At 44.6% G+C, this 12,034-nt stretch overlaps 1 protein-coding gene across 2 annotated transcripts in view; it reads right to left on the minus strand.

Annotated features, from left to right (window-relative positions):
- Positions 1-12,034, minus strand: part of Cdk5rap2 (CDK5 regulatory subunit associated protein 2) — a 174,472-nt gene that overhangs the window by 26,994 nt on the left and 135,444 nt on the right. For both annotated transcript variants that reach the window (XM_051163243.1, XM_051163236.1), the window contains 3 exons: positions 7,396-7,444; positions 4,528-4,691; positions 277-396 (listed from right to left, as the gene is read on the minus strand). In XM_051163243.1, the coding sequence (XP_051019200.1) occupies positions 277-396; positions 4,528-4,691; positions 7,396-7,444 (333 nt within the window). The remainder of the gene's footprint in view (positions 1-276; positions 397-4,527; positions 4,692-7,395; positions 7,445-12,034) is intronic.

Here is a 12,034-nt window from a genome sequence, read left to right on the forward strand (position 1 = left end):
ATTGCTATGTGGGAATACTGCTCACAATCTTTGGCATGAAAGATTTGCCAGACTGCTAAATGTTGACAATTTGTGGTCCAGTATTGATGAAAACACAAAATCTGATTATATTCTAATTTAGAATCCCACCTGTACCTCTACAGTGAGGACCCAGCTACAGCTCAGGACCCACTTCTCCAGCCCACCTGGTCCACAAAGAGCCTCTTAAGATAAATGCATCACAGTGCAGCAATCCACCCAACCACACTCCTTACTCTGGGAAAGGCCCCTCCTCACCTTGGTCAGTCTCAGACCCATGCTGTTCCAGCTGTTTCCGGAGCTTCTCATTTGTTTTAATAGATTCTTCCAAACGCTTTCTCAAAGTTCGAATTTCCTGTATATGTTCCATTAGTAAGTCTGTAGGAAGGAAGAACATTTTAAATTTAATGTCTGAAGCCCCCAACAAATTGAATAATTTATAGATTATGCAGAGATCTTGAAATTTCAACAATGTAGGATGTATTGAGATAGTCAGCATCTGGCAATCCTTTTCCAAGCTTGGGGGAGGCCAAGCCATTTCCCACAGCCCATAGCCACGGCTCCATAATGGCTCTCTGCAGCCCTCCACGAGGAAGCAACTTTACATCACACACAAAAATTATACGCCATACAATTTTAATGCTAACTCTAATGTAGTCTTTTATTCTTCTTAATATCAAATATTAATTTAAAATCTTCCTTATGGTGAAACTAACAGATTACTTTTAAGTTGGCCTGAACTGCCTGAGAGTAGATTAAGCTTCCCTTCATAATGAATCTAGGTATTTTTCAAGGCTACTTTTTCCTCCACAAAGAATGTTATCCATTTATCACTCATTACTTTCAAGACTTAAAACAATGCTAGTGAGAAATGTAATAAAAAGTGTGTTTTTGATACCATCTGCTGTGTACATACAAATGTGTATGACCTTCTAGGGCTATTTATATCATTAGGTTTAGGAAAGTTCTCCAACATTGGTTCCCAAAGAGTTCTACTTTCTTGACTCTATTTAAGGAGCTCATGTGAGATGCTCACAGGCATTTGCCAGAATGCATGAAAATACTCATTCGAGCATTACATGTGACAGGAAACTGCAACAGCTCAAACTGTTCACTGAACCGAGGTCCATTCACTACGACAGGGAATTACACAGCTATTAAATTGTGTTATGGAAACTATAAATACCAAGGAAAATGTATTATGCTATTATATTAAATTTCAAAAGATATGAAATTGGTTACAACATAATCACAGCTCTCTCTACAAGAACATAAAGGTAGCAGAAACAAATATACCAAAGAAGCAACTACAATGAACTATTAATTGCAGCTACCTCAGGATGATAGATTTCAGGTTTTCCAAAACCTCCATTTGATATCTTAACATATCACTTAACAGGTAAAAATTTTATTTTTTCCAAATTTCCTAGGATGAGCATGCATTAATTTTTCACCCTCTACCATGTCTCACTTCAACGGAGAAAGGCGGCAGCACTCTCACTCTAGAGGTAGATTTCCAGAGTCAGTGTTTAAAACATAATCACATTAAGTATCCAAAAGCAAAACTAATGTCTTTAATTCATCAATTAGGGTACACTCAGTATGTCTTAGTAATGTTTGTTTTAAAACATTATACTAATGTTATGACCCAGTTTTAATTCCTCCAAAATGGCTTTCATTTAAAAGTAGCACAATGTTACAGATCTTTTCCTAATTAAATAGTCATTTTGCCATGAATTTGAATGTTTATGAGATGACTTAATTCCCAGACCTTCAGCTATCTCCTATTAATGCCAGAAGTGTGGCAAGTCATTTGGTGGAGTGTCTGTCTCCCGCTGCAGCATAGCGGGCAAGGCACACACTCATGGTATGCCCAGCACTGGCCCTCCCAGCCCAGCCTCAAGGCCACCGCCAACCTTCTTTCAGAAGCCCGTCAGCCCAGAGTCAGCCAGGAGCTCACTGGTTTGGACTGCAACCTTCCTTGCTGGTTTACTCGAGTCACACAGAGCTGGCTGTGGGGTGATGATGTGCCATACCAGCCATCTTTCACAGAGTCTAAGGCTGGGAGTAAGAATTATCACACAGGCCAGAGGACACACTCCTAGCGGAATTAGACACCGTGTATTAATTATGCAGCCACCCAGAGAAGAAAGAAACACTATACCAGCCTTTCCAAAGTGAGAGAAAAGGATCGACCTGTCTTTAGTAGTAAACTCTTCGATAAGCGTTAACTTGTCAAAACCATAAATCCTTATAAAAAGCTACCACATACACAAAAAGAAAAGATGTGTGTCTTCTGCCAGGTAGTTCCAATATAGAGACTCTACATTAAGAAAATGCCCTTGAATAAGAGGCAGGCTTTGTGTTTAAGAACGCCCTGCAGCACTGTTTACAATTGTGAGATTCTGGAAATGACTTAAAAGCTGAGTACTAGGAACAGAAGGAAAACTACAGTTCAGCCATTCAAAGGACTGTTCTAAAGCCACTAAAAGTGACATTATCTAACAACATGTCAGAAAGTCTATGACAGAATGTTAAGTGAGCAAAGGAAAAAAAATGCCAAATTATTTCTCTATACAGATTATAAACATGACAAGAGGAAAAACAGATGCTGAGACAAAAAGCCAGAAGAAAAACATACCCCCAAAAGGAAACAGTGGATTGGATGTATTTGGACCACTCTAGAGAGCTGGGTTCCTACACAAGAGCTGGGAATGTGCATGAGAGCCATAGGCAGCCAGCACATCCTGGCCTCCTAGAACAGGGCCAGGAGACAGGCCTGGACCTCGAAGAAATTTGGAAAAATTAAATTTTTATCTGCTATCTATTATCATATTAAAACCAAAGTGCAGTGAGAGGCAGAAGAGACCTCTCTCTGTCCAAGGCCACATAGAAAAAGGGGGATCACATTCCCTTTGCATCGACTACCACAGTCCTTAAGAGGCACAGTCCACTCATGTGACCAGACCTCACACAGCAGTCTCAGGATCTTGGAGAGGGACCCTCTCTTAGTGCAGAATGAGGGAGATGATTTGTAGTTTAATCTAAAGTGGATGAACACAGAACCCATAAGCAGAAATGATAGAGAAATCCAGTCCTCACAAAGTCAAAAATGTCTCTGAGGGATAGCACCAGAAACCCCAGGAAATGAGGTGTGACAGCTCTGGTTGGTTCCTGAGTTGTATCAAGAACAGGCATGTCATAGTCTAGGTGTGTCTAAGATGTGGGACCTGAGTGTCCAGAGGAGCCAAAGGCTTGGCTCTAGTCTCACTGACATATTGGTCAGACTTCTCCACCGAAAAGAAATGTAGTTGTTTAACCCAAAAGCTTCAAATAGTTTTGAAAGCAATGGGTTATGTAATTTAGTGTCAACAAGAATTTTTAGTAAGGAGTGCAAATGTACAGTTTGTGCTACAGAATTCACAGTAGCACCTCAGGAGAAACACACTGGAAGAAGCAGCAGATCAGAGACCATCAAGAGAGGTCCAGAATCTACACATATTTAAGGCCTGAAACCATAGGCTGTGTTCGCAACCCACTGCTTTCTTGGGAATGCAGCTCACGTGCACCAGGTGCATCATCTATAGGCACTCTTTGCTATACAGCAGAGATGTGCACTGCACGACACACCCTTGCTCAGCCACAGATATTCACTATCTGTCACATTTACCGAGCCCAAGTCCATCTGGTCTGCTTTTATGTCTTTTGAATCTTTGAAATACACAGAATGAGAAACACCAAGTTCAACTTCCTACCCCAACAGAAGAAAGAGAGGTTGTAAAGTGAAAGGAGACTGGGAGGAGGTCCCTGGGAAGCTGCTTTGGCCAGCTCAGTCCATATCCAGAAGCAGAACAAAGCAGAACATACGGGTCTCTGAAATTGTTACATTGAAGCCCTTAGCATAGGTGTGATGGTGTCAGGGCCTGGAACCTCTGAAGAAAATTAGGTCAAAAGGATGCAATGCCCACCAATAGGATTAATGTCCTTGAGGCACAGACCACAGGGAGTTCCCCTGACCTTCCTGCCTCTATGTCAGAATTCAAGTGTGAAGAGGATTCTCACCAGAGTGCCTGCAAGGCATCCTGACCTCTGCTTTTCACACACCAGAACTGTGAGGGATGTATTAGTGCTGTCTGCAGTCCCTAGTATTCAGCTGCCTGAGTGGACCAGAACAAAGGGACTAACCCTATGGCCAAAAGTCACACCTTAAAGGACTCATTTCAGGATGTGCAGAAACAAAAGGCAACTAACTACAGGGACACAAGCCCAGGGCTTTCAACCTACCCTGTGAGAAGAGCACAGCGGCAAATCATACAAGTCATCATTTAAAAAGCAACCACCCACTGCCACCCATCATGGATCCTTCCAGTGATAAATCTTCCTCTATGAGCAACTCTGGCCCTCACAGGCTCTTCCTTCACTGGCAAAATGGTCAGAAACGAGCCCATTCTGCTCACCAAGGCAAGACAGGCTCGGTATGGCTAAGGTGCTTAGTGAAGCTTCGCTTACCTTGAGGAAAATGGCTCACTATCGTCTCACTGTCTGGCTTCGGATCTCGGGATAGGAAGGACTTCTCAGACATTTTATCATCTGATAGTGAGTGAGAGGCAGAAGGCTCAGGAGATTCAGGCAGGAGATGCTGGTAGGTTAAGTTGTCTTCCTCAGTCCTTAACCTTTAAGATTAAAAGATAAGTCATGCCCAAAGCCAGCCTGCTGAGATCATCTAGTATAGACTATATTTGTAAATCTATATATAAATGCATATCTTTATATATATGTAGCAATTAGATATTGTATAGGTAACAAGTGTGTGTGTGTATGTGTAACTATAAGTAAAGAGTAAGAGCCTATGAACTTGAGAAGGGAGGGGCATGGAAGAAATTGAAGGAAAGAAGCAATGATATAAATACAGAACTTATGAAATCCTCAAAAAATGAATAAAGGGAAATTGGTTTTGAAAATTTATAAAAGCAATGTCATATCCTACACTATGGTCCCAAGCTGGAGCACGTGTTTGAACATGTAGGGTTGCTTCCTTCTTGTTTCTGGCCATCCATGCAACTTCATTCAGCCCTTTTGTTTTCCTCTGAACATTAAGCAGTGAAATTCTGAAAACAAAAGGGGATCCGTGGCCTTCAGTCTGGAACCAAGGAAGAAAAGGAAGGGGGGAAACTGCTTGTCCCACAGTGTGGTTTACAGGGCAGAGCCTGAGACAGAGCATGTGTCAGTGGCACCTTTTTACAAAGTGTTGCTCTGTCTCAGGCTTCAATATTTGTCCTTACAGACACCCTCTGAGGAAGGAAGCACTATTGTCCGTGACAATCGAGGCAGCCAACACTCATCACAGGACAGATGATGTCTCAGCTCCTACAAGGCAGGACTCAGATATGACCAACGCCTATCTGCCCCACAGCCTCAGGAGATTTAGGAGCCCATCCCACAGCCATGAGATGGCCTGAGACTTAGAAATCTCAAAGCTCTCACGATCCTCAAGTGGAATTATGATCCTATAACATCATTCTGGCAATCATCTAGTTACCAACCTGTATTTGCAAGGACCACCTAAGCCACAAGGGAAAACCACCTGAGCACCATGAAAAGCCCATGTGAATCTCCAGTATAGATAAGCTCCTTAATTTAAACTCTTTGCACTTCCCACTTTCCCTATTACTCCTCGTCAGAGGCTAGTCTCATTATTCATGGACTTAGACAAGAGCAAAGGACTCTGAAACTGCAGCGCATCCATTAACAGGTAAACATCGGGTGCAGCTGCGCCCAGATAGCGTGATGGATGCCAGGCTTGCTGCTGCCTTGCAAATGTACAGTGAAGGCCAAAGGTACCCATTTCATTAGCTCAGGAATGACCTGTGAGTGCTGAGCCTACAGCTGAAAATGGCAGAGCAGAAAGAAAAACAAACCTGCCAGAGATGGAGAGGAGGACACAAAGAGGTTCCTTGCCTCCCTCGCACTCAGTCTCCCAGAACGGCAAGTCTGAAAGGTCTTGTCATTACTTCCCCTACTTCAAAGACCCCCATTAGCCCTTTGGATGAGTGTTGGGATGAGAGTTCCTAGCACAGCGTCTGTGGACCACTCAGTGAGCCCAGCTTGCCCCTCCAGCCATGTCTCCTTTGCATTGGCCACAGACATAGTTCAGGGAGGTCCTAGCACCATCACTCTGTCAGATTCCATGACTAGTTGGGACCAGCCCCACTCAGAGGCTTTCCTTTCCATCTCCACAGCTGCTGGCAGGAGGTGGAATAAGGATAGATGCATAGGTTAAGCTAGGAGGGATCTTTGGTGATACTACAGAGAGAAGAGTGTTTCTATTATGACTACAAGAGCCTTGATTAAAAAGAAAATCATCCAGTGAGGTGGGACAACTCCCTGCCTGCTCTCTATAAGGATGCTGGTGGCCTCTGTGATGCCAATGAATTCTATGCTTCTTCATCCCAGACTTCCCATTTCTTTATTTCACTCCCAGGACTCCAAAGGCCACACACATGAAAGAAAGTGTTCCATAGCATGTAGAGCATCAAAACCTTTGGACAGAAGTGCGCAAGTCTTCAGCACAGTCTGTTGGCAGAAGAGGTAAGCAAACAGAATATACAAAACATGGTGCATTGTTATCCTCAAAAGGCAGCACAGAAAAATTGGTGCTCAGCATGACAGACCAGAGTTCCAGTTCTAGCTCAGCCACTCAACTGAAGGTGCGTAGCTCTGACCCACAGGCTCATCCTAAAGTGTGAAAGAAAATGCTTGCCTTGTGGCATCAGAGGCAACAAGGATAAAGCCCAGTTGGTGTTAAGACAATGCTATCCTCTTTGGACAGGGATGAGCACAGCACAGAGTTAAGTACCTCATGTAACTAGGTCAAGTGGTATGGCAAGAATAACGTTCCTGGAACAGACAGAAAGAGGGTATTGGCAAGGTCCATGGTCATTTCCGTTCCAGCTGCCCCTGAGGAATTGCTTTCCCAGTGCTCAAGGAAGGAGGCAGAGTACATAGTTCTGCAGAGCCACAGTCAGGAGAATGAGAAGCCGGGTAAGGAGGCATGGGGTGGGAAGAGGGTGGGAGGTGGAGGAAAGGGGAGGAAAGCCAATCAGCTGACATGCTTATATGCCAGGCTTAGACAGTGGGACCCTCAAGGTACCTACAGGACTTTCCAGTCACTGACAGAAAAACCCAGTGTGAAGGGGTAGGACCAAAGGTGGTGGACTCTGGTTGCTGTGTGGCCACTGTTGTTCCTTTGGGTTTTGGTGTCTTATTTATAAGAAGCAGGAAAGTCACAAAAAGAAGAGGAGCCTTAAACTTAAAGACTGGCAGGAAAACCAAAGCTGGGCAGGCATGGGGTTTTCTTATCTGACACTACATACTCACCTCTTTAGTAGTTCACTCTGGGGACATGGTTCCACTCCAGCTGATTTTCCTGGAGGCAGCAAGAACATCAGACGAGCATCAAAGGATGAAAACAGTTCTCAAACCCTACTCAATGGTACTTCCTTATCCATGTATGTGCAGAGGCATGAGCCTGTCTATTTAAAGCTCCTGAAAACAGTCAGGGACCTTGGGGTGGGATCACCCAGCATACAGTTCACACACACTAGCTCAGGCCCTGGTTCCAGACGACAGGAAAGAATCTAGAAAGCAGCCACAATGGTGTCTCTGGATACAGCTCCTTCCTATCTCCAAAACAGAGATAGCAGCAGGGCCTGTCTTCCTAGCTATTTAGGAGGCTGAGGCAGGAGGATCATACATTCAATTCAGCTTAAACAACTTAGTATGAGTCTGTTTCGAAATAAAAAGGCAGAAGAAGGGTTGCTGGGGTAGGGAGACAGCTCAGCCGGGAAAGTGCCTACAGTACAAGCAATGAGGGCCAGAGTTGGATGCCTAGCACCTAGCACCTAGCATTTTTCTAAATGTAGCAGCTTATGCCTGTAATGCCAGCACTGGTGAGGCAGACAGAAGATCCCCAGGGCTTCCTGGCCAGGCAATCTAGAAAAATTCATGACCCCCCAAGTTGAATGAAAGACCCTGTCTCAAAAGATAAGGTGAAGAGCAATTAAAGAAGACATGTTTCATCAACCTCTGCCCTCTACTCCAGCAGATCCCACCTTACACACACACACACACACACACACACAAGCACAACTGCATAAACATGCATACATACATGACACATGGATACATACAAAACAAAAGGAGGGCTAGAGACCTAGTGTAGTGGGAGAGTGCACAGCTTAGTGGTACAGACCATCGTATACCAAGTTCTGCACTCCATCCCTAGTACCATAGGGCACAACATAAAGATCCTTTGGCACTAGTAGAATATACACTCACATGAGAAGAGGGTAACAGAACTATAAAGCCTCCCTCTTCTTGCCCCACTCCCGCCCACCCCACCACCAGCCAGCATGATCCTGAACCGCCTTCTGTTCTATAGTCCATGATTTCATCTTTTCACATCACATTTTACTATAAGGGTTTCTCCTTTTTGCTTCAGAAGCCTCCATTGTGAAGACCATGCTAATACTCTATAACAGGCACACATGGACTGGATCTTGCAGTTTCCTAGTGGTATTGAGGTCACCTCCAGATTTTCATCTTAGTAAAAAATGACACAAATACATCTGTGCACGTGGCTTTATCTGCATTTAAATTATTTCCCTAGGAAAGACTCTCAGACCTGGGATTAGTCAGGAAAGCACTATTGAAAAGTGCAGTTGAGTACAGTTGAAAAGGCCACTGTCGACAGCAGGGGAAATGACTAACAGAAACGACAAAAGAAAACAAAATGAAGCGCAGGATGCTGCTGGGGAAAAGGCGCTGTACTCTGTTCCCGCGTGTCACTGTTTGAAAGGATGCAAAGGCCCACATTTCAAAGCAACTAACAACTTTATTTTAAAAATACTTCAAAACTCTTGAAATTGCAGACCAGGATGAGCTCTTTGAAGAAACTGATGCATGGCTAAAGGAAAAAAAAAAAAAGCTCTTCTATTGCCACCTTGAAAAATGAGACTATAATTAGACTACACCCACAGTGCTCTAAACTCCACAAAGGAAAAGTCCCCAAACATCACCAATGGGAAAAAGGACACCAGAGCAAGCGTGTTTGTTTTATGTCTTGTGATTCTGCTTCTGGTCCTCACAGGGAGGCCTGCATGGCAGCCCAGTTCCACCTCCACCCCAGCAGGTCACCACATACCTGACACTGAGCAGCACTGTTACCCACAGGAAAAAGACAAATAGCCCCAGTGAGGAGGCACCAGGCCCTGCATACAATTCCTTTACATACGCTTTCTACCTCGGGCCTCACTATAATGCCATAGTGGCAGCACTTACCTCCACTTTACAGCAGGAAGTGTAAACCCAAGGCTGTGTTCTACTCCCATGTCACTGCACTTTACAGTTCAATAAAGGGCAGAGCCACGGCAGGCGTACTCAAAGTTCTATGCCTTCTTGGTCATATCTTTCCCATCCTCGTGTGATGCTGTGGCTTCTAGAACTTGGCAGCTAGCCAGCCTGGTAGATGCTCTCAAATCTCCAGTCCCTATGTCTGCCCTCTGTATTCCTCCTCCAAAGCGAGAAGTCAAAGTGACTTGGTCAGATGTCCAAGTCCCAGTACCAATTAGGATCTTCTTTCAGAACATAGGTGTGCTGCCTAATGGGCACCAGGGCTGCTCCCAAGCCTTCAGCTGATGAAAAGTCTCCAAATTCACAGACCTCACTACCCAACAGCCTTGCCAACAGCTAGACGCTATACAAGTACTGCCAGGCAAACAGACGGTGACAGCCTGCTGCATGGGCATCACTGTGCATTGAGAGCTGTCGCTTTCACGCACATGTATGTGGTCTGGGATAGCATTAAACATCCTGAGCCTCCTCAACATGAGCCCATTTTAAGATCATCAAATATCTGGCCTCTGTGGCCACAGAGGGAAGTGTTCCAATGCCACCAACAGACTCAGTTTGCTCGTTCTTAAATTGAAGACCTTTGGTGTACTTTGTATTACACCTGTCCCTCCACCACAAGGTTCTTCTAAGCGAACTGACAAATGTCCATCATAGTAGGATTCATGAGGGCATGGTAACAAATGATAAGCTGAATTTCTTGGTGGAAACTGCCTTCACACAGGTGGCAGAAGACCATCTGTCACCTATTGCAGGAACTTGGGATGCATGTCATGAAAACACTGCTCCCAGCTCTCTGGAAAACCTAAAAGCTGTGAGCTTGTGTAGTGAGGGAAGGTCATCTTTTAAACAGAAATTAAGAAAAACAAAAAGAAAACCTAGCTTTCCCTTCCTTGTGTGACAAGCAAGAGGAACACTGGGGAGTGACTTGTGAATGGCTGACTCAGGCTGCCCCTGCTGCGGTTGAGAAGCCTCTCAGCAAAGAGATCCTCCCGCAGCCTCCACCGTCCCCAACATTCACACCCAAGGACCTGGCATCTCCAGCTCAGCCCCATGATTCTTCCTTCCTGTCTACCAAGGCTTCTGCCAGGAACTGGCACACAGTGAGGATGCAAGGAGTTCTACCTCGAGCTCACCTCAAGGGAACAGTTATAGGGTGTGTGATAAAGGGCAGCATGGGGGCAGTGGGAGAACTCAGAGAAGATAAACACAGTCCAGCTTCAGCCAGGGGAGAAATTAGAGGAGGGATGAAGGGAGCTTTGCCTCCGTTCTCTCGGTCTCTGTCTCTCCCCCTACCCTCTTTGTTGTTTGTTATTCATTTGTTTGTTTTTAAGGCAGGATCTCTTATGTAGCCGAGGCTGGCCATAAACTCACAGTCTTCTTTCCTCAGCATCACTTGGGATGGTAAGCCTGTACCACCATGCCAGGCTTCTGGGCTGCATCTTTGGAGCAAGAACTACTTTATATGGAGGAAGTGACTTAATGGTCACAGGAATGAGAATCCTTTGTTTGACAGCTGGGCCACTGTTGTGACCAAAATTTCTTTCTTCGTGTGTGTGTGTGTGTGTGTGTGTGTGTGTGTGTGTGTGTGTGTGTGTGTGTATCTTCTTTCTTTTTCCTTTTGTCTTACATCCCATCTGAGGTTTCCCCTCTCTCTTCTTCCTTTCCACCTCACCTCTGTCCTCTCCCATCCCCCAGTCTACTCTACCTCTGTTTCTCTGCTGAAAAAGGCAGACTTCCCATGGATATCAGTCAACCATGGCAATATCAAGGTGCAGTAAGGTAGCTACCTCTTGTAATTGTTGTTGTCACCTCCTGAACTTCCACTGCTCCTAAGGGCAACATGAGACACTTACATTAATCTCACTTAATCCTTACAAACAACTCTGTTAAGGTGGGTGTTACTACCCCGATAGAGGATATCTGACCCTTAAAGTCGAAAGACCCATAAGCCAGGGTATTAGCTCCAATCTCTGATTCCAAAGGCCACTCCAGCGTCCCCATGACAGCCTCCATCACAGTCAGACTATCATGGATGAGCTGTAGATAACCCAGAGTGAACCAGCTTTCTCTCTTCTAGTATAGTAAACAAAGAAAGCTTTCAGAGGATCAGTACAATTTCTACAGAGTGAGGACAGCCTGTGTAGAAAGGTACTGGTCTTAACAGTCACAACAGGGGAAATGCAACAACACCCAGGGAAAGAAAACAGTAGTCTGCCAGGAATATGACAGGCACACATATATGCCAGGGGTTAGAATAGGCTGTGAAATAAAATCTCCAATTCTCCATATACAGGTGAGCTAACCTCTGTAACTCTCATAGGAAATTAGTACAATGCATATTTCTTCCTGGACTGAGAATAAGCAAACACACAATGAAAACTGCCTTCTGCATTTCCTCACTGTTTTTTCCATCAGACTATGGAAAGTCTTGAGAGGAAACGAGGAAGAGCACCAAGGCAAAGGATCCAAGGGACTGCTTTCTATTTAAGTGGCTAAACCCTGACAACCATACTGAGTTCAATGAAGGACTACCTCCCAGCTGTCTTTGCACCAATTCCAGTACTTTGCTCAATTACTGCCTTCTTTTGCTATGTGACTTGTCTTT

The sequence above is a fragment of the Acomys russatus genome, chromosome 2 (assembly GCF_903995435.1).
Source record: "Acomys russatus chromosome 2, mAcoRus1.1, whole genome shotgun sequence".
Classification (NCBI taxonomy): Eukaryota; Metazoa; Chordata; class Mammalia; order Rodentia; family Muridae; genus Acomys; species Acomys russatus.